Raw genomic sequence first — 24,040 nt, 5'->3', positions numbered from 1 at the left:
TTTGCCAGACAAAAGATTGGAAAACAAAACTACAACCTTGAATTAAAAACAAATGTTTTGAAACTATTAAAATTCATTACATTTCTCTTAATTTGTATGCATGTTGAAACATACTGCATATGGTATACTAATATATTTTCAAGTTACATTGCAAAATTAATAGAAAAAAAGAACTGACTGTCAAAAAAGACAGACTCTCATTATAAACCAACTGTAGTACAAATATATAAAACTAATGAAATATTTTATTTTAAGATTCAGTGTTACACTGCTTAAAGCAAATATTTTTCATCTATTCATTACTTGCTGTTCCTTCATACCTAATATTTCTTTTTCTTCACTTGAAAGTTGGAGCTCGCCTTCATCATCAGCTCCATTATAGTTTTCATCTTTTGTCATTTCAAGCAGCTCAAATTCTGAGCTGTGTCCTGCTGTTTCTCGCTCCACATCATATTGCTCCATGGGCAGGGCAGGTCCTTCTAGAGAGATCTGGAACAAGCCAACCACAATAGTGTGCTGTGTTAGCAAAAGCGAATAGTTGCACCCAGATGAAATAAAGAATAATTCATAAATGTAATTGACAGAGATAACATACTTGCATGGTTCAAAAATCAGCATAATAGTGGTTCCACCAATCTGAATACCTTTTCTGTAGTCAATAAAGCAATGAATGCTTGAAGTATCTAATCCAAAGAGGGGTTTGATTTCAGTCTGTGGAAACACATGCCAACACTTGGTAGGGACACACTTCTGGAATTAGAGGTTGGGCACCAAACAAAGTATACCCTTATGAAGACTATTTTGATTGTCAAATTTGGGCTGACTCCGGAAAAGTATCGCCAAAGATTCAGGGACAGTCAGCCAGTAACTCCCCAACCAATCCTAGGTAGATTTTGTTGATTACTCCAGGAAAGCAATGAATGGCTGAATGAGGGACAGCAAGGTTAGTGATTTTAATGGGTTGTACCATGTAGTCATGAGAGAACACTTGCTCAGTATTTGTTTTCTTGAGTTGCACCAGCATCTAGTTGACAGTATGCTAAATGAGTGCAGGAAGCTTGCTGAGGAGATGGACATCTGGGCTAGCACCAGAGAGTCCTAAAAGGTATTTGGGTGTGACACTCACAAAGGTGGACAGGGTTCCCAAAAGAGAAAGAAGGGGGAGAAAAACTTCAAAGTGTGTTGTTCTCAAAATGCACCAAAAATAATTTCCAAGGGAGTAGTGGCAACCAGTCCCAGGTTGATCCTAAAAAGAAGGGGTCCTTTGATCATAAGACAGGGAAGTTTTTACCCCAATATACAGAGTGCTACAAATATGAACACAACAAAGGGGACTCCAAATGTTCCAAGAGGGCACACCAACCCTGGGCAAACACCAGGGTTGGTGAGTGTAGTGCTCGGGGAGGAGGTAGTTCACATGCCTTCCAATACTTCAAAGTATAGGCAGTGGGTCACCATTAAAGGGGAATGGGTGGAGGCTCTGCGAGACATAGGAGCCAGTATGACTACTGTCAAGTGTCAGCTGGTGTCTGTGGAGCCAACAATCGCAAAAGCCATCTACAAGTAGGTGGCTCTGGTACCCTGGGGATTGGTGCAGGCGGCTCTCAGGTTCTCTGAAAGTTGCTGTGCACCCCGCCATGTCTGTTGAGTGTTTGCTAGGTGATGACCTGGAGGGAGGTAGAGCTCCGGTCTCACTTGGAGATAATGGGACTGCCTTGTCGTGTAGTTCCGACCAATCTGTAGGACCTGCGCATTGTTCAGACAACATAAACTAAGGGCTTAGTGTCAAGACTGATTCCAGACACTCCCACTGAATATGTTGGCCTAAAGACCGGGTAGCTCACAGTGCCACCGTAAGCCCCCCTAACCTACCAGGGAGCAAATGGTTTCTGGCAACCACTGAACATGACAACCTTGATTCCTCAGGAATCATGGAAACAGTACACAACCTTTCGCTCAATCACTCATGCTCACTTATTCTCAGAGAAATATACAAAGAAAACACAATGGGACATTTTCAATAATATTTATTAAACCAACGTTATTCTTGTATAAAATAAGTGTGCTGCAATGATTAGTAGACAGAAGCAGATAAACGTGATTACAAGCACCAAGAGCGTAAATAGTAGATATAGTTCTACCACGGGGCTAAACAATTGTATATAAGCAGGCATGTAAATAAGACAGTAACCTAGCATACACCTACTATGCGAACCCAACTCTAAGTGTACCTAGAGTGCGTGTAGATGTAGAGCCAAAAATCCCCCCAAGGGACGATCCAACCCCATTACCTGATGGGATAGAGTGAAGGACCCTGTCTTGGTCACGAACTGGACACCCTTCACTAGAAGTCAGGTTGCTGCATGGTGATTTCTCAGCATGCAAGGACCCTTGGTGTCAGGGGAAAGTACCTCCACTACTAATCTAGTGGGATGCTCATCTTTTATAATAGAAAGCAGCCTTACAATGTACGCATAGATTAGTGATGTTGTAGATAAGTAGATAGCCCTGTCGCTCTGTGGATAAATATAGTGATGACATTTGTACGTAGTAAGGAACGACACCTTTTACATGATGTTCAGGGAGTTGTGATAATGTTGTGCGAAGCTAGATGTAAAACATGTTTAATTTCAGAGAAACTAATCAAACATTGTCATGTGTGCAAATGTATGCAAAAGGTCACAACTTGGAAATGTTATTTGTGAGGACAATGTAAGAAATTAGATGCTTCGCTACATGGGCTAACCCAGGAATATAACAGCCTAAATGGGTGTATATGACTACACGAGACATAGCTGCACAGAAAGGAAGTCAAGGAAGTTTGGAGCCTGGAACAATTGTTCAGAAGGCTTCCAAGGAGAGGTGTAAGGGCAGTGGGAAGCCAGTCCCTGAAGTTCCCATGGTGGAGGTTGATGGGGTCCCTGTAGGAAGGTAGGAACCTTCTAGCATGGTTACCCCCACTTTTTGCCTGGTGTTAGTGTTGACTAGTCTGACTGGGATCCTTCTAATCAGGACCCAAGTCACTGTACTTCCTCCCTAAATTTGACCATGGAAATTACTTTTGTACCTCCATAATTGGCTACTGGTGTACCCATATAAGTCCCTACTATATGGTACTGAGGTACCCAGGGCATAGGTACACCACAGGTCTTCCATGGTCTGCAGCACGCATTGTGCCACCTATGATAGACTATTCAAACTGTGAATACAGGCCTGCCAATTCAGCCTGGGTGAGCTGGTTCTAGCACCATTTACAACAGATATACGTTTTTTAATATCTGAGGTCACTACACTTAAAACCTATAAGTCACCCCTAAGGCAGGCTTTTTATTCCTGAAGGAAGGGTGCTGGGTTATAAGTGTGTGGGTGCCCCCATATGAGCAAGACACCCCTACAAATCCCGGAGTTGATTCTCCAGGTTTTGTAAGTGCGGCCAGCCATTTTGATACATATAGTCATTACGTGATGGCTAACTATATAACGGCTGTGCCAAAACTGGGCATGTTTGGTATCAAACATGTAGGAATCATACCCCAGAATGGTTACCGGTGTTCGGGTATGATTCTATACACTGGGGGCTCCTCAGGGAAGCCCCAATATTCCCGGTAGCAGCCTTTCAGGGTCTGCCAGGCAGTTAGTGCTGCTGCCGACCCCAGACACAATTCTGCCCTCTTGCTGCTAAGCTGAGCTCTAGCTGGGAAAGGTAGAACAATAGGTTTCTTGTCACAGGGAGGTGTGACCACCTCCCACACAGGACTTAGTGTATTGGGCTGGAGTGGGAGCACTTGCCACCGCCACCAAACTGCTTTGAAGGGCATATTTGGTTCCCTCCTGGCATACTCTAGTTTGAGCCAGTTCAAGAAGCCCTTGGCTCTCCCTCTGGCATGAAACTGGACAAAGGACATGGGAGTATCCTCCCCCTCTGTCCAGGCCCTCCTCTGAGAGGGACCCCTGAGTCATCCTTCCTCTTTTCCTAGGGTATTTAAGGGCTTACCTCTGGTTGGGTCCTAAGATTCGTCGTGGGATAAGACTCAAACCTAAAACTCCGTCACTCTTTGACCGTCTGGACACTTGGACTTCACCCGGAACCAAGATTACATCACAGAAGACTCCTGCTACTCCTGGTCTCGCTGTGCTGCACGTCTTGTTCGTCGTCTGGGTCTGTGCTTCTTCCAGGATCTTCAACAGGCCAGTGGGCATCAAGGACACCTGAAGAAATCTCCCTTGGAGTGAAGGAGTCACTCCCCTGCGTCTTCAGGCACCGCAATGAAGCTGACCAGTCAGGTGTCTTGATGTCTCATGGACTTAGTAAGGCTCAGCAACATCGGTGGCAGTTCTGCAACTCCCTCGAGGCTTGACCTGTCCTCTCTGCAATTTTGAGGTCAGGATCCCTCATTTGAACTGCTGGGACCGAACCCCTATGGACTGTTTTGACTTGTCATTGCCAAGGCTTGTTGGCTCTGCACTCCAGAGATCTTTGGGCTACAAGAAGCTCCAGCCTTCAGCATCTCTTCCTGCCAAGATCAGCATCCTCACCACATCCTCTGCACCATGGGCCTTCACCTTTGGTGAGCAGCTTGAGGTACTCTTGTGATTCCTGTGCCTTCTGCCTGTGGGTCCTCTCAAGGACCCACAGGGTCTTCAGTGGGCTTCCCTGCTTGCTCAGGGTGTGCTTTGACTCCCCTGCATGTGGTGAGTCCCTTGGACCTTGCTGGTCCCAACGTTGCTCCTTCTTTGCTTTCCATGCATATTGCAGCTGCCAAGGCTTGTTGGGGGTCCCGCTGGACACTGACCCCCTGGTTCTCGATTTCCTACTTGGGGAAGCTCATACACGGCTCCTGGTTTTTCTCAGCATTGCTTGGTCCTCACAACTGCAGCGACAAGTTCACCATCATCACTCGGTTGGCATTGCTCTCCTGTGCCTCTTGGTCACCTCCGAAGGCCATAGACTCTGTCACCCCTTCTTACAGGTTCTTCTCTTCAAGATTCCACCTTTGGATTCCACCGGGCTCTTGTACAGTCTTCGCCAGCTGCATCTTTTCTTTAGTCCTCCATTGTGGTTTACGGCGGTTTCCGACATCACTACGCATCTGTGCACCTGGCTTCCCTGGTGTAGGTATTCTGGCACTAAGGGTATCCACTGGTGCGGTGACTCTCCAACCTTCTGTATTCTATGGGGTTTCTAAAGGTTTCACTGGGAAGGGTCTTTCTCTTTCAAAACAGCAACACAACTTTCCCCTTGACTTCTATTGAGTACACAGTTGTGTTTCCACATTGCACACAGCCTCTGTGGGGTGGTTCCTGGGTACTTACCTTGGTTGGCTCCTTGTGTATCCAGCTTCTCTGAGTCTCCTGGTCCAAGGACCAACTTGGGTCGCAGTTCGCATTCCACTTTTTTAGTATATGGTTTGGTCTCCCCCTAGAGATCACTGTATTTTGTGCTACTTACCTTATTTGCAATTGAAGTATTGTTGTGTATTTGTGTTAGTATCTCCAGGTAGGAGATATACCAGTTTTTAGTGAGTGTTGTATAATAAATAGACATATTTTTATATATACACTGTGTGGTTCTTTATCGATCAACCTACTCTACATGATTAGATCTGGTAAAACAAGCTGCTTAACACTCCTTCTGGATAAGCCTGAAGGCTGCTCTCCACAGCTACCACTTAGAGAGCTTTCCATGATTGTCTAAGATCACTAAAATCACCATAAGGGTTGCCTCACTTAAATAGGTGTGCACCACATACTAAGCCAGCCTCCTATATTGGTGTGCAGTGGTTGGGATTTAAGCCTCCACTGTTTTACCAAATAATCTAAATGTGGTTAGATGAAAAACCATCACTAGCTTAGGCCCATATAAAGTATTTTTTGTAAGTAGTAAATTCTATTGAACTTTTTGGATTGGTAGTTGAGGGTCTAGCACAACCCTTTTTCCATTCTCCGACACGCTCTAGCATACTTTCCCAGATCTAGCTTCTAAACATTAGTGTTCTTGTGGTGAGTATGAATTTCCTTCCCGTTTCCTGGTGGTCACAGACAGTTTTTTTAGTGCATATTTTTTTTGTTGGCTTTTGAGTTTTTTGTGTCTGTTTTGCATTTGTTTGAATTTTGTTTTGAATTTGTGAGTTTTTCCTTATGTAACTGGTTTGGTGCCACGGACCAGTTGAAGAAGAAACAGAGGTTGCAAAGCAGAGTGGTTGAGTGAAAGACCGCCAATCTATAATAAATAAGAACAAAGAGAATACAGAGAGAAGACTCTTTATCAGTGGTTGTGAAACTGCTGGAGACTGAAATGTGATTTAATGGTTAGAGGTTCGGAATTTGAAACATTATGTGGGCTCATGCAGTTCAAATAATATGCTTCGGAAAATAACATCTGATGAGTTGGTGTTTATGATTATGGCAACAGTAAAACAAGTGTGTCATGCATATGAAAAATTAAAGAAACTAATAAAAGAAATGAATGGGATTTTAAATACGAGAATTCATAAATTCTATGCAATGAAAATTTCTGAAGCTGAAATACAAGAGGAAACAATAATGTAGCAGAGACATTATATTGAAAAACGCCTGGAGAAAATGAGAGAATGGGAAAATGCTGACAGACAGTGAATGGGTTTCAAAGCCTTTGGAAGGTGAACGTAATAGTGGTATAAATAATGTATCACGTTGTACTGTTGAAGGGGCGTTTCCATTGAGAGAGATTCCTGGGTTGTGTGGTCTGACAGGCGTCCATGTGCCGTGGAGGAGATATGATTTATGAGCTTGAACAAAAAAAAATCCTAAAATTGAGAAAAGAAGCCGAGAACAGGTATTCAGAAGCTGATCGAATTGTGAGTGTATCAAAGGTTTTATGGGCAGATTTGGATGCGTTATTTCAATTATGATACCAAAATACTTGTGGCTTGAATGGAAGACAGCGATTAAGTGGCCAGAAAAGGAGCCTGAAAGAAATGAGCCGAGTTATAAACCTTCTGCAGAGGTTATGGAGAAATATAATGAGGCTATTGATTATCTGAAGAAGACGGTTCCAGTGACGCAGGTGAACTGGTCAAATATCATGATAACAGCCCAGAACGCATATTAGTCAGTTCATGCGTGTTATGAGAGATCGATGTAAAGTGCGATGGAGGAGAGAACTACAGAAGGTGCATCTGGTTTTGTGTCAGCTTTTGTGCCTGGATTGGAGCCATAGCTTAGCACACAGCTTCAGCGGAGTGTGATGTGTTAACAAGCGAAGTCAATTAATGATTTTTTGGTTTATGCAAAATATTGTGATTAAAAAAACAAATTGACGAAAGTGAAGTTTCTTTTCTTTTAAAATCTTTATTACATTTTTCAAAACAACACAGCACACTAAATTATCCAGTACCATAAATGCCTGCGGGCATAATGTAGAGGTAGATCAAAAGCATTCTGTTAACATAAAAGAGGCACAATTAGTGGCAACAACAGCAACACCATGCCCATCAGAAGGGAGGCCCTACAATAGGGAGAGCCTGTGAGTCCTCGGGAACAAAATTCTTACCTCAAAGGAGCAGTGCATTATTACCTTCCCTTCTGGATAGACCAGCTAGGCACTTCCCCCTTGAAGCCCTACCCACAACAGGTAAAATCAGAGCAAGAAGGCAGATAGAACCAGAGGCTGCTAATGTCGTTTTGCTGCCTTTGCACAATTTAGTTCTGAGACAGGGAAAACTACTTGAGGAATTGTTTTCACCTGTATCTCCTCACAACATTTACACTTTATTCGAGGTGGGTGGAGGGGCTTCAGATGAATCTACTGAACAATAAACCCATCATTGTCGACAGCGCAAAATCCCTTGGTGTCATACTCTACACAAAACTCAATCTACTCTCCCACATGAATTCAATTGCAAAGTCTGCTCGATACCAACTGCGCCTTCTTTGGGGGATTCGTCGCTTCTTCCAAGAGCATGACCTTAAAACCCTGGTCCAATCGCTGGTCCTCTCCAGACTGGACTACTGCAATTCTTTTCTTACTGGCCTCCCCAAATCCCACCTGTCCCCCCTTAAGTCTGTTCTCCATTCAGCAGGTCGTTTCATTTATGGGGCCAAAAGAAGCGACCACATCACACCCATGTTATCCACCCTCCGCTGGCTTCCCATCGAGGCAAGATCTATCTACAAGACTGCCTGCATCACCCACAAAGCCTTGCACTCTTCCTCTCCTCGCTACCTGGTGAATAAACTGAAACTCTCTGGAGGCTCTAGACCATCATGAAATGTGGAAAATCTACTGCTTGAACCTCCCACTTTCAAGACGGAAAGATCAATGGCCCAATCCTTTTCAGGCAACACAGTGAGAATCTGGAAATCACTTCCGCCTCAGCTCCGGACCACCTCCTCCTCCCAGGCCTTCAAAACTGACCTCAAAGTTCTCCTCCTTCAAAGACACCTCCAAATGTAATTCATGCCCTCTCTATTATCTGAAGGAAGACCTTTCATTATAGAAAATTTCTATTCTCCATGACTATGGAAGTGCCTTACCAGTGTGTTCTTGTGGTTTGAGAATCTGCCATTTATTGCGGTATTACCTTTTACCTGTGTTTGGTACTCTTTTGTAACCTGCACACATCACTTTTCTCTTGTAACACACTGTTTACTACCTCTTACATTTTATTTGCTTTCGATACTTGCACAAGTGCCACCATTGCCTACGTAACGTTTGTTCTTGTGTTTGAGTGTCCTCCATTTATTGCAGTATTCTACCTCTACTTGTACTTTGTACGCTTTTGTAACCTGCACACATCACTTTTTTCTCCTGTATTGCACCATTTGCTACCTCTTGTATTTTGTTTGCTCACGATTGTCACTTTTGCCTCATGTAGCGTAACGTTTGCTTTTGTAATTTGTTCACTTGTAATGTTCTCATGTATCAGTTCTGTTCCTATTGTGAAGCGCTCTGACACCTTCCGGTAAAGTCCGCGCTATATAAAAACGCATAAATAAATAAATAAATAAATAGTTTTATACCACTCCGGTTACCATTTTGAACCAGTTAGAGGTCTAGTGCCTGAGCTGCTTGTCAATGTCGGCATACAGTATAAAGCGGGCCGGTGCGTGGACGTCGCTATGTTAGATCTGTACCCACGAATAAAATGCTTTAACTCTTTAAAAGACATTTAAAAACTTGATTTTTTTATTAGCATTGGTAGTGCTGTGATATTTAGAATCCTCTGCTGTGACGGTTTCACTGACTAAAGCATACTTGTTGTTTTGCCTCATTTGCACAATTTTTGAGTTCTGAAACAGGGGAACTACTGGTGGAGGAATTGTTGTTACCTGTATCTCGTTACTGCATTTGCACTTAATTCGAGGTGGGTGAGGAAGCTTCGTCATTAGTTTTACACAGCTCCAGCTGCCATTTTGGGCCAGTTAGCGGTCTAGTGCCTGAGCCTGTTGTCAATGCCGGCACTCAATATAAATCGGGCCAGTGCACGGACGCGCCAACGGTGCGCCGAGCCTAAGGCAAGCCCATCTGCACTCAGCCCGCGCTTAGTTCAATTCATACTGCCCGTTTGCCTTCCCACGATTAGCAGATCATCTATACGGCTGATGAACTTCTCTCCCTGAGACTGGATCCATCTTGCCATGGTAGGTCTAACTCCCGGGCTGTCCCCTACCTCAAACATGTCAGAATTGCCTTGTTACTTTACAGGCACTTAAGGTTCGCTCTACTCGCTACTCGCCCAAATGGGCGTTTTCCTGGCGCTTCCCACAATACTCATTGTTAGACACTGCGTTTCACCAAAAGCTGGCACAAGAGATCGATGATTACAGTCGGATCAACTTGGGCTCGGTGACTAAAGTCACCACTATTTGGAAGGCTTTTAAGGTCTACATCTGTGGGGTTACTATCTCAAAGCATGCTGGGGTGCTCTGCTCAATTCGGGACCGCCTCCCAAGGTTAGAAAGGGACTTGGCCACATTGGAGAATGGACATGATGAGAGGGCCGACCAGACACTTTTGAGCAATATCCTAGATAAACTGGAGGAATATAATGAGCTGGCTTAGGATGAGGTTATGGACTTAGGCCATTATGCCACGGATAGAATCCATGTTGAACTGACGGCACGAGTACACCTCAATGTTGAGGTGTAGGCACAATTAACTATCACGAGGGGCACGCACCAGGGTTGCAGTTCATCCCCATTGCTTTACGCGTTGTTCGCAGAGCCCTTGGCCTATGAGCTGCAGAAATGTCACTCTCATCGGGGTATTTACTTTCCACATTACAAACATATCTTTTCGGCATGTGCTGAAGATACACTCTTGTACATTCGGGACCCTGAACAAAATCTTTCACCAGTCCTTAAAGAGATTGTACTCTTTGGTGGCCATTCAGGATTATGTATTCACTTGGAAGTGCCTTATGTTTCCACTTACCTCCGCTACGACCCCTGTATTATTGAAGTTTCCGCTAACTTGAATGACAGATCCTGTTAGTTTTTCAGGTATACAAATTCACTCAGACCCGGAAGTCATGCTGTGCAATAACTATGGGAAGGCAGTGCATTGCCTCACAGAAGTGGTAGACCATTGGAGTCGCCTACCCCTTTCGATGTGTGGACGCATAGCTCTCATAAAGATGGCAATACTCCCCAGATTTGTGTTTCTTTGTGCAAATATCCCAATACTCTTGCCTAATGGGTTTTTTCAAACACAGCATATTGGTTCGATTAGCGTGGGCTGGTAAACAGCTGCGTGTGTGCTGGGACATGCTCACTCTCCCATATGAAATAGGTGGACTTAAGACTCCAGATCTGGAGACCTATTATAGGGCGGCACAGTGTATGTTCTCCATGGGCCTTCAGACTGAACACATCTTTGTTTGGAGCCCGACGCAGTATTCCTGTTTTCGCTACCCCAATATTTATTTGATAGGCCATTGCGTCGGTTTCATGTGATTGATCCCACGGGCACCACACAGAGCCTGTGGAAGAAGTCCATGGACTTTTTAAAGAGACCCTTGGTATACTCTCAATGCCTCCCAACAGAGTGGTGTAGAGGGTTTTCACTGGGACAGGAGAAGGCAACAGTTGCAGCATTGCATGGTCTCAACATACAATATATGGGCGACTTCTTTGAGTATGGAGTTCTCTGTGACTGGGAGCAGGTCTGTGGACAGAACAAGGCACTGCCCATACTGACACGATTTCACTATCACAGGGTGCGCCATGCAATGCGTGCCTTATTGGAAGATTCCCTTCTGGAACCATTGGAACTCCTGGCTCTAACCTATCTATTGCAAGCAACTTCGCCATTACGGATCATTGCGAAGCTATATTCCTTTTCGCAAGAGGCTCGGCAGTCTGATGATCCTGAGGGCTGCTGCGCCCGGCAAAATTATTTAGGTATAGAGATTAGCACAATGCAGTGGGCCCATTGCTGTTCTCAGACTCCTAACCTCTCCTTGAATCACCGACATTGACTTATGCATTTTAAATCTCTTAATCGGGCATACCATACCCCTGTTCGCCTATTTCAGTATGGCTTGTGCAAGGATTCTAAATGCTTGCGCTGTGGATTGGACGAAGCCGACTTCGAACATTTAGCATGATTCTGCCCTGGAGTACATTACTTTTGGCTTGAGACAGTTAAGATTCTGGATGACATTACCAGGGAATCCTTGATGTTCACTCCATTACTGGCCCTACTAGGCTATGATAAAGATGTCCCAAAAAGGCGCTTAGTGGCTTTGGGTTTACTCCTGGCATGTCGCAGGGTGGCAATACGCTGGCTAAAGGTTTCAAATTCCACAGTGTAGGAGTGGCACACTGATATAGTATACTGCTATACTTAATCAGATGCGTATCATGACCTTATGCCGCCCCGTAGTTGCCAGAAAGACATACGGAACCTGTACCAAACCTATTTGGCACTCAGGAGGACTGCTAATGATGAGGAGGAAATGTTGAGTGATGTTGATTAATATTTTCCCATCTATGCACTAATTGTATGAATGATTGGAGAATACTGACCTGTAAAATGTGCATAGAGATCAATGAGATTGCAACTGTAGTCCCCTTTGACTGTAACTAAATGTGCATTTATAATTGAGGCATTATAGGACTGCTCCTTGAAGAGCCTCAATGATGTTCATGTTTGTCATGTCATAATAACATCTGTACCTGCGGATATATGCTCCCCACTAGATGTTTTTAGGTTTCGACCTGGCGAAAAGCTGCGCCGCGCAGCTTTTTGGCACAGGTCGAAATCTTTTGAGTTACACTGTGTGCTTTAGTTCAGCCTCTCTCTTCCATTGGCTAGCTCCATAAATGGAGGCTAGCCATTGGAAGACAGAGGCGTCCGTCATTCACCGAGGCGACTCGTGGGCGTTCCTGGGATGTTTTTCTCATCCTGCCTCTTTTCTGACGTCATGTGGCTGTGGGCGTGTATTTTTATTTATTTTTTGTCCCGTGATGTTTTCGTCATTTTGAAAGTGCCTTTAGCCGGAGTGGTTGGCGAGAGCCGCTAAGCGCTTTTCTTAAACCTATCCCGCCCCCCTCCCGCTGTCCGTGTGCCCGTTCCCCCCCCGATGTCCGTGTCTCCGGCCTGCGAGCTCGGTAAGGTGCTGCGCCGCCCGCACACTCACCTCCTGCTGCACACTGGGTACAAACTCCAGCCGCCCCTGCACACACTACACCCCTACCACAAATCGTGCGAACTAGGCATGGCGCTGCTCCGTCTTTTTTGACGTGTCTGCCATCTGAACTGTTGGTACTCACTTCTGCCCTCACTGTGGACAGTTGCTAACAGTGAAGACCAACCATGTCCTTTGATTGCCATCACATTCCATTCATGCTCTGCACTTTTCAGTTAAGCCGGGCCACTCCTAGTAGTTGAGCACCGTATATTCAGCCCTTGTATTTTTGCACGCCAGTGACCTTTTTACTCTAGCTGCATGGGTTTGAATCCCACCTCAGCCACTTATTATCTTTTTTTGTTGTTGCAGTTTTTATACTGCTTGAACTCGACCCCAAGATATCGGAGCTCTTAACATGAGCGCCAGTTGCATTATGGAGGGACACATTCATGTGTTTTTTAGGCACGGGTAGAATAAGTGGTTTGCCCAGAATCACACTGATGTTGAGCCTCTAGCCAGACTCGAACCTGGATCCGCAGCTTCAAAGTCGGCCGATCTGGCCGCTAAGCCACACCCTCTTGAGGCATAGCCGGGCCACTCCTAGTAGTTGAGCACCGTATATTCAGCCCTTGTATTTTTGCACGCCAGTGACCTGTATGAGCCTTTTACTCTAGCTGCATGGGTACGAATCCCACCTCAGCCACTTATTATCTTTTTTTGTTGTTGCAGTTTTTATACTGCTTGAACTCGACCCCAAGATATCGGAGCGCTTTACATGAGCGCCAGTTGCATTATGGAGGGACACATTCATGTGTTTTTTAGGCACGGGTAGATTAAGTGGTTTGCCCAGAATCACACTGATGTTGAGCCTCTAGCCAGACTCGAAACTGGATCCGCAGCTTCAAAGTCGGCCGATCTGGCCATTAAGCCACACCCTCTTGAGGCATAGCCGGGCCACTCCTAGTAGTTGAGCACCGTATATTCAGCCCTTGTATTTTTGCACGCCAGTGACCTTTTTACTCTAGCTGCATGGGTTCGAATCCCACCTCAGCCACTTATTATCTTTTTTTGTTGTTGCAGTTTTTATACTGCTTGAACTCGACCCCAAGATATCGGAGCGCTTAACATGAGCGCCAGTTGCATTATGGAGGGACACATTCATGTGTTTTTTAGGCACGGGTAGAATAAGTGGTTTGCCCAGAATCACACTGATGTTAAGCCTCTAGCCAGACTCGAACCTGGATCCGCAGCTTCAAAGTCGGCCGATCTGGCCGTTAAGCCACACCCTCTTGAGGCATAGCCGGGCCACTCCTAGTAGTTGAGCACCGTATATTCAGCCCTTGTATTTTTGCACGCCAGTGACCTTTTTACTCTAGCTGCATGGGTTCGAATCCCACCTCAGCCACTTATTATCTTTTTTTGTTGTTGCAGTTTTTATACTGCTTGAACTCGACCCCAAGATATCGGAGCGCTTAACATGAGCGCCAGTTGCATTATGGAGGGACACATTCATGTGTTTTTTAGGCACGGGTATAATAAGTGGTTTGCCCAGAATCACACTGATGTTGAGCCTCTAGCCAGACTCGAACCTGGATCCGCAGCTTCAAAGTCGGCCGATCTGGCCGTTAAGCCACACCCTCTTGAGACATAGCCGGGCCACTCCTAGTAGTTGAGCACCGTATATTCAGCCCTTGTATTTTTGCACGCCAGTGACCTTTTTACTCTAGCTGCATGGGTTCGAATCCCACCTCAGCCACTTATTATCTTTTTTTGTTGTTGCAGTTTTTATACTGCTTGAACTCGACCCCAAGATATCGGAGCACTTTACATGAGCGCCAGTTGCATTATGGAAAGACACATTCATGTGTTTTTTAGGCACGGGTAGATTAAGTGGTTTGCCCAGAATCACACTGATGTTGAGCCTCTAGCCAGACTCGAACCTGGATCCGCAGCTTCAAAGTCGGCCGATCTGGCCGTTAAGCCACACCCTCTTGAGGCATAGCCGGGCCACTCCTAGTAGTTGAGCACCGTATATTCAGCCCTTGAATTTTTGCACGCCAGTGACCTTTTTACTCTAGCTGCATGGGTTCGAATCCCACCTCAGCCACATATTATCTTTTTTTGTTGTTGCAGTTTTTATACTGCTTGAACTCGACCCCAAGATATCGGAGCGCTTATCATGAGCGCCAGTTGCATTATGGAGGGACACATTCATGTGTTTTTTAGGCACGGGTAGAATAAGTGGTTTGCCCAGATTCACACTGATGTTGAGCCTCTAGCCAGACTCGAACCTGGATCCGCAGCTTCAAAGTCAGCCGATCTGGCCATTAAGCCACACCCTCTTGAGGCATAGCCGGGCCACTCCTAGTAGTTGAGCACCGTATATTCAGCCCTTGTATTTTTGCACGCCCGTGACCTTTTTACTCTAGCTGCATGGGTTTGAATCCCACCTCAGCCACTTATTATCTTTTTTTGTTGTTGCAGTTTTTATACTGCTTGAACTCGACCCCAAGATATCGGAGCGCTTTACATGAGCGCCAGTTGCATTATGGAAAGACACATTCATGTGTTTTTTAGGCACGGGTAGATTAAGTGGTTTGCCCAGAATCACACTGATGTTGAGCCTCTAGCCAGACTCGAACCTGGATCCGCAGCTTCACAGTCGGCCGATCTGGCCGTTAAGCCACACCCTCTTGAGGCATAGCCGGGCCACTCCTAGTAGTTGAGCACCGTATATTCAGCCCTTGTATTTTTGCACGCCAGTGACCTGGATGAGCCTTTTACTCTAGCTGCATGGGTTCGAATCCCACCTCAGCCACTTATTATCTTTTTTTGTTGTTGCAGTTTTTATACTGCTTGAACTCGACCCCAAGATATCGGAGCGCTTTACATGAGCGCCAGATGCATTATGGAGGGACACATTCATGTGTTTTTTAGGCACGGGTAGAATAAGTGGTTTGCCCAGAATCACACTGATGTTGAGCCTCTAACCAGACTCGAACCTGGATCCGCAGCTTCAAAGTCCACTACATTCATTCATACCCCCACAACAGACATACATCCATCCCACTCCATCCATCCATCCCACCACTCCATCCATACATCCCCCCACTGCATCCAACCATCACACTCCATCCATCACAATCCATCCCACTAAATCCCTATTTACATCCACCACTCCATCCATCCATAGCCTCCCTCCATTCCATCCATACAAAACATCCACTCCATTCTGCCAGCCATCCCCTAATCCATCCATATATCCATCACCACACTACATTCATTCATAACACCACACCATACATCCATCCATCCATCCCACTACATCCAACAATACATCCCAAAGCATACATCCTTTAGCCACTCCATCCATACATTACATTCCAAACATGTAACACTACATCCAGACATCCATAATATTCATCCATCCCATAAACTCCATCCATCCATCCATCCATACACTACTACATACATACAGCCAAACCACAATTACAAGTGCAGGGGATGAACAGTGCTAGTGTGAGTTCAGAGTGATGAGTGTGTCTTTGATAGTGCAGCCCATTAAGGTCATACTTATTTGTACTGGCCATGCTTGTTTCTTAACTTCCTGACATTTGGACGCAGCGTGAACACATTACTTTTTGTGGTCCAGCCCACGTAGTTTAACTTGTCTGATTGCAAAAGGCCTACTGTGTGCCTACAACCTGTCCATTGCTTACCATTGGTTGTGTTTATTGTCAATCTCATTTATTTGCTTCTTATTCGATGACTTTTTTTGGCTCGGATTGTACTCCGTGGGAGTGCATAGGTTTATCAGCTCTTTTCTTCTGTCCCCAGTGTGATCCCCACAACATTAGGGGAGAGGGGTTGGCCTAACGGCTAAGGCGCTCGACATCGGACCTGGGGATTTGGGAGTTCGAGTCTCTGTAACGACGCCAAAAACCTCCTGTGATTCTGGGCAAATCACTTAATCATCTCCCTGTGCCTAAAATGAAAGTGTGTCCTCATGTAACGTAACTGGTGCTATGTAAAGCGCTCTGATACCTGATTCGGTTCGGGTCTAGTTCGCGCTATAAAAAACTCTGCAAAAAAAAAAACATTTCCACCCCCCTATGTTCAATGTTTCTCTCTCAGAGCCGTTGGCAATGTAAATAACAATGCCATTTATTTATAAGTAAAAAAAAAAAAAAGAAATGTCATGAGCAATGCCAATAGCTCTAACTTTTCCAAAGGCGAAACCATTGCATTGTAAATGCTTGTCGTCTGTGCTTTACACTGTATTTACTATGTACCCGAGTCACAACAGTGTCTATGTGACGTTTGTTAAAGCGAGAAATGCTACACTTTTTTGCCTTGCTGTTTATGATGATAACATGAAAAGAAACTTTAAAAAAAGAAACAACAGGGTTAATAGTGTCTTACCACCTGACAAATGTTCCATGACGCATTGTATGCGGTGTGAAAAGTCCAATAAAAACAACAACAGGTTGGATAGTTGTCATCTTCACAACCCATTATCAAGAGAAATTGGCAAAAAATCAGAACATGGATGCCATCAATCTGAGAAAAGGAGTAAAAACGCTTTCCAAACATTGCTATAACAACAATATTAATAAAGAGTGAAAAAAAGGAACTATGGTGGTGTACTCCTTCACAATGAGGGATACTGTACCACGGGAAACATGCTTTTTTTTCTTTTTTTTTCCTCATCTGCCCAACACCTCTTCCATAGATGCAAAGAAAAAGGAAACACACCAACCACCTCTCTGCCTTCGGGAGCCAGGCCCTGACAATTGAGCCGCTTCGCGAACTAGGCAAAACTTATTTCGGATTGGCGGGAGATGTGTTGCACCTTGTTGATACTCCTCTAGGCAACTTCATGCCTGCTAGGCCAGTACAGAAATATTGGAGTCGGGGCAGACCATTCGACTGAGCCATGGAGTAAGTGGGCATAATCATCGGACCATTGGGGGGGGAAAAAAACAAAAAAAAAAAAACCCCATCGAACCGGAAAAAAGAAAAAAAATCTAGCCAGATCTGTCTTGGATGTTTCATAGAGGGATGTTAGCCAGGCGGAATGTGCGGGAGGGGTGGTATCTACCCAGTGTATACATATCATCCGTCTTGCCAGAAGGATAGCGTAGAATAGGAGAGACCGCGCAGCCCCGGTGATGTTCTGATCAAAGCCGAATATGACTAATGGTAGAGTAAGAGGAATGTTGGTCTTAAGAATTGAGTCTAGGGTAACTTTAACCTCTTTCCAATAAGCATTGATGTGGGGGCATTCCCAAAACATGTGGATATCTGAAGCTGCTGGGAGTTGACATTTGTTACAGCATTTCCCTTCCTGATATTTAGATAGACGTAAAGGGGAGAGGTATGCTCGATGTAGAGTGAACAAGTGATTTCGTCTCAACCAGGCGGGTTTAACCAGTCTATACAAAAGAGAAAAATATTTTATCCACAAATCCTCATCCAGTAGAACAATTTCATTCCCCCATAGCTCCATTGGCAATTTGAAGTCTCCGTCTATTTCCTCCAGGATGGACCAATACCAAAAAGCAACTTCCTTAGGTGCTGTTCTAAGGGGCTAGGTCTCCCTATATTAGAATTTTTCCTAATTAGTTCTCTGGCACATCTGCTGATTTGGATGTATTTAAATCTTGACAAAGTTGGCCCTACTTTCTCCTTAAGCTCCTCCCACTCTATCAGGAGGCCTCCGAATATCAGTTCACCCCATCTTGAGAGCCCAGCATCGATAAGGGGGGCTGCCAAGCAGTCTTGTAAACACAGCGGGAGCCCGTTAAAAGAGTCTTATGCCTCACCTTTTTAAAAAACTTTCGATCTCCGAACTTAAATAAAAACCCGTCTAACGGAAGGTTTGCCCCCACCAGCATTGCCTTGAACAATCTCCCATTTGAAGATGTATCTGGTGACTTCAAAAGCATTCTTGTGTGGGACAGTTGGAATGCCCACGCGTAATACTGTAAGTCTGGGAGAGCAAGCCCTCCTTTTCCCCTCCTCCTCCTTAATTTTTTCCAGGCCAGCCTATTAGCCTTATTGCCCCAGATGAAAGAATTAATTTCCTGCTGACATTTATGAAGTTGCTTGGAATCAAATGCCAGAGGAATGGAATTAAAAATAAAGGTCAGTTTCGAAAGGATTGACATTTTCACGATGTTAACTTTACCAAAAATTGACAGTCGAAGACCTGCCCAGGATTTCAATAAGGCTCTACAATCTTGGAAGACCAGTTCTAAGTTAGCCTTAGCCAAGGTGTCTATATCTTGCGTGATTTTAACTCCAAGGTAACGGATTGAGGGTGTCACTACAACGCTTGGATTGATAATATTCCATGTCATAAGCTCTGTCTTCTCAGTGTTAATATCATAGCCCGATATATGTCCAAAATCTTTGGCCGTTTTTACCACTATGGGAAAAGGAGTTGCGGGGTCACTAGTGTAAATTACTATGTCATCAGCATAGAGCCCTACCCTTTTTTTCCAACCTCCATATTCAAATGAGGCAATTCTTGGGTCCTCCCTAAGAGATTGTGCAAATGGTTCAATATAAATATTGAAAAGAAGGGGGGATAGAGGGCAGCCCTATCTCGTTCCCCTACTAATCTGAAAGGACTGGGTACGTATACCATTCACCAAAATACTAGCACTAGGGTTAGTATACAGAAGGCCAATGGCCCTACAGAGATTAGGCCCAAATGCGAATTTCCTCATGACTTCAGCTAGATATGACCAGTTTACTCTATCGAACGCCTTTGTTGCGTCGAGAGTCATAATAGCCAAGGGAAGTGAGAAGGTTGAGGCGATGTCCACTGCCCCAATTAAATCATAGGTGAGGTCTGAGAGCTGTCTACCTCGAATGAAGCCCTTCTGGTCCGTGTGGATAATTGAGCCTACTTCACGTCCCAGCTGCGTCGCCAATACCGCCGCAAAGAGCTTGTAGTCGCTATTCAAAAGTGAGATTGGCCTGTAGGAGCCGCATTTGGCCGGGTCTTTCCCGGGTTTTGGAATCAAGACAATTGTTGCCTCACCCCAAGATTTAGGTGGGGTGGCCCCCATTAATAAGATATTGTTGAAGAGTCTAGTAAGTGTTGTGATGATTTCGGGTGCCAGTACCCGAAGTAACTCCCCAGGGAGACCGTCGGGTCCAGCCGCCTTGCCCCGCTTCACCTTTTTAATAGCTTCGCTCACCTCTATCTCCAAAATTGGACTGTCGAGACGTTCACTTTGTTCTGGGGTAAGAGTGGGGAGAGTTATCTCGTCTAACCATCTAAGCCTGGTCACCGGGTCATCCGAGATCGCCTCTTTGTATATTTGTTGAAAAAAAACAAGAAAGGCTTCCCCGATGTCTGTGGTGGAAGTTCTTCCATTGGTCTCCCCCTCTACTCTGATAAGTTTGATATATTTTTTGGCCTGGTCGGATTTGATTTTCCAGGCTAGGACTTTGCCCGAGGATTCTCCATATTCAAAATTTGAAAGTTTACTTATTGCCCATCTCTTTGCGACCCTCTCTTGAAGGATATTTTCTAACTTCTCCTTTAATTGCTTCCGTTGCTTCTTCTCTTCATTAGTATCAGTTCCAGAGCCGATGCATTGGTCGATAAGAGCAATGTCCTGTTCTATATTAGTAATCATTGCCCTGTACTTTTTTCCTCGATAAGAGGCCCTGTTGGTAATATAACCTCGTAAATTTGCTTTGTAAGCCTCCCACACAATATCCAACCGAGCTGAGTTTATGTTAATATCCATAAAAAACTTAGTTTCTTGGATAAGGAGGTCAGTTTCCTCTTCCTCTAAAAGGATAGTATGGTCGAATGACCAAGACGTATGTGTGGTTAGCTGACCTGATTTTAAAGTAAAGAAGATGGCAGAGTGATCTGATAGATGTGATGGTGAGTAAACTAGTTCCTCCAGGGAGTCTCTTAGTGCATTACTAAACAGAGAATAATCAATCCTAGACTTGTGGTTGTATTTGAAATTGTGATAGGATATACCAGGTGCGTTACCCTCTCTCTCCCTCCAGAAGTCTGCTAATCCAAGCGTTGACATGATCACCCCAAGCGTTTGCCTGGATTTCACATATGTTACTGCCCTAGAGTTGGGGGATTTGTCCAATTTGGGATTTAATACTAAGTTAAAATCGCCCATCCAAATTATTGGGTCGTGGGTTGTTAATAAGTGGTTCTGAATTTTATACAGGTATGAGGGGTCATCCAGATTGGGGCCATAATAACCCACCAAGTTGTACGGTCTACTCTCTAAACTTACTTTAACATAGAGCCACCTACCACTATGATCTTCTTCATGGTCTATAATCTGTGCTCTAACTTGCCTTTTAAAAATAATAAGGATACCCCGAATATTAGCGTTGTGGTTAGTACAAATAAAACTGTCAACCCATCTAACCTTCCTCAACATATCCTTCACTTTTTGCTGAAGAAGATGTGTTTCCTGGATGACAATGACCTGCGCTGGGGAGTCCCTCAAATACTGTAGAATTCTGTGCCTCCTCCCCTTAACCCGCAGGCCATTGACATTCCAGGACAAAAATGTTATCCTAGACATCTAATATCAATCCCCCTCCACCAACTCATCAGATCTCTCAAGAGTATACTACTCCCAAAGTGAATTGAATGAAGCTGAGTTGTGTATGGTGTGAATTGTATGTTTAGAACGTTGTCTGACAAATGAGGATTTTTTGCAATTTTACCTCCACCCCCTCCCTCCCCCCCTCCCAGGAAAACCCTCCCTTACTTGACCTGGCCGATGATGCCAGATTTGTCCCTCTGGGGAGCCCCCCCCCCCCCCCCGCCCGGCCCTGTTACGTGTTGCTTATGTAAGCGGTGCGATCCGACCGAACCAAGGTTTATGTTTTTTTTTGTTTTTGTTTTTTAGAGGAATCCTCATAGGAAAGTTATTTTTTTCCTTTTTTTTTTTCCCCCTTTTTCCTTTTTGTCTTATTTTACCTTTCCCCCCCCCCTTTTTTTTTCTCTTTTCCCTTTTTACTGATCTTCTCTATCCCTCTTAGAGTTTTTTTTCCATTCTTTTCTCTACTATATTTCCCCCTTTTTTAAATTATTTATATATTTTTTTTTTGAAACACCCTCCCGTGATTTTTTTTTGTTTTTGATTATGCTCCTGTTATACAAGCTAACTAATAGAGTTATGAAATGGAGCTGTCTAAATTAGGTTCACGTATCTGAAAGGCCGATACTATCGTCGACACGAGCACGCAGTAACTATAAGGTACTACGGAGTGTTAACAAACTAAGGGGGAAGGAAGGGGAAAGAAAGTTACAGAGAGCTTAATCTCATGATCTCCTAATCCTTTTAGTATATTAGTCACTAACGAGCTCCCTGCTCATGATTTCTTATAGAGGCTAAGAGTTCGTCCGCCTCCAGAGGGGAGCGAATGTTATGCATTTTATTATTGTACATGACCCTCAGGAAGGCGGGAAACCTCATCTGCACAGTGGCCCCCAGACCCCTGAAATTCTCCATTCTCTGGCCCAACTCCCACTGTCTGTCGAGAGTTGTCTTAGACAGATCAGACCTAACCACAAATGAGAAGTCTGGGGCTTTTAAAGATGTGGCTTTAAGTGCCAAGTTTAATATTTTCTCCTTAGTGGAGTAGGTTAGGAAATTCACTAGGATCTTTCTGGGTTTTGTTCTCCCCGAGTTTAAGCGAAACGGGTCTCTATGGGCTCGCTGAATATCCCTCTCTAGCTCTTCAACAGATTCTTCCAAATTCAGGGAATCTTTAAGCAATGAGGCGATGAATTTTTTCATTCCCCCCCCCCTCTTTTCCTTCCGGGACCTTCAGGAGTCTAATATTGTTTCTCCGTGAATAATTTTCCAAAGATTCCACTCTTTCCTTTGTTATGTCTCCATCGCGTCTTAGACATTGTATCTTTTCCTCTGCGTATTCCAATTTAGCTTTTAATTCGCCAACAGTACTTTCTAGAGTATCTGTCCTTTCGGCAAGCAGGTCTACTCTTTTGTCAAGGGCGTCAAACGCTGCTTTGATCTCGTGCTGGTTATGTTTAGAGTCAGCAAACCCAATCTTGATTTCATGTAGGAGTGTCACCAGAGATACCTCTTCCCGAGTTTCACAATCTAAGGGTGCCGGCTCCTCGTTACTCCCGCTGGCAAGTAGATTTAGAGACCCTTGCTCCTCTAAGATGTTGTCCGCTGATTCCGAGGCCGAAATCGCCAGGATCGGGGACACTGACCCCTGGGTATTATTTAGACCATTCATCCCTTTATCTTGAGGGCTACTCTCCCCCGCTCTACACGTGACTTCTAGGACCTGCGGCAGTACCTTGAAGAATGTCCTAAGCGAGGGAGTCGTACAGCGGTATTATAGTTGTTTCTGTTTTTTTTTTTTACCCTGAGCTTGAGGTCGGAAACCCGGGGGACGATGGCAGTGTGTTTGCTAGTAGGTTTACTAGTGAAAACGAAAATTGACTGCCCTGGAATACCCTCCTTAGTGATAGTTTCTACTTCACTCCCTGCGCTAAGACCTGGCTCATGGTCGATAGGAATATCAGTAACAGTGTCTGGAGTGTCTGGAACCCTCAATTCGCTGTGCCTGACCTCTGTGATACCTTTGGGACCCCCACGCCCGGTCTCCTTACTTGTAAGATAATCAGGGTCACAATCGCAGCTGGTATCCACTGCCCGTTCTGCTCCTTCCGTTGAAATCTTTGCCTCAGGTTTTTTTCTAGGGCGGCGTACCCGTGACTTATGTTTATCTACGCGGGGAGGCTCAACCCCCGGTCGCGTTGATTTTAAGGGGTCGAGGCAACCCCCCTTCAATGCAGCCGAGCCTTTCTGAACTAAATGAAGGCTGCTGCTGCCTCCGAAGTTCCCGCGAACCGCCGTCGCAGTGCGGCTCCGTCGCAGCTCCACGGCTGCCTCGGCCCACCGCGGAAGAGAGGTGAGAGGTAGGACCTCGGGGCCACACATCCGCCGGGCAGTTGCTCCAAACACTAACACTGACCTGATCCGCCGGGCACAGGGCTGGTATCAAATGCGCTGGGTGCCTCCGCACATCACTGCACTGCAAGCGTCGTCCAAGGGGGACCAGGGGGTCGAAGGACGCCGAACAAATCAAGCGGCGGTGGTGAGCAAGTCCATGCGCCGTGCTCGATAATCTGATAGTCTGAGGGACTCGGGCGGGTACAGGCAAAGGCTCAAGTGGACGGGGAAAGGAGATAGACAGAACGCGTACTGCCGAAAATGAAGCGGTGAGCGGTAAGGTGGTCTGATTCTGCCGCATCTGCCGAATTTCCGCTATGTTTCCGCTATGTTTCAACCTGGACGGGAACGGAATTGGGAGCTCCGCTGGAGAGACGCGACCTGCCCTAGCCGGCGGCCGCCATGTTTCCCAGTTCCAGAATTGTA

At 45.1% G+C, this 24,040-nt stretch overlaps 1 protein-coding gene across 1 annotated transcript in view; it reads right to left on the bottom strand.

Annotated features, from left to right (window-relative positions):
- Positions 1 to 24,040, bottom strand: part of LOC144762435 (dynein axonemal heavy chain 5-like) — a 1,437,549-nt gene that overhangs the window by 1,214,668 nt on the left and 198,841 nt on the right. The window contains exon 13 of the mRNA XM_078647616.1: positions 321 to 489. Within this exon, the coding sequence (XP_078503742.1) occupies positions 321 to 489 (169 nt within the window). The remainder of the gene's footprint in view (positions 1 to 320; positions 490 to 24,040) is intronic.

This window comes from Lissotriton helveticus, chromosome 6, assembly GCF_964261635.1.
Source record: "Lissotriton helveticus chromosome 6, aLisHel1.1, whole genome shotgun sequence".
Lineage (NCBI taxonomy): Eukaryota > Metazoa > Chordata > Amphibia > Caudata > Salamandridae > Lissotriton > Lissotriton helveticus.
Note: the sequence above shows the minus strand (reverse complement) of the source record. Positions and strands in the feature narration are given on the sequence as shown.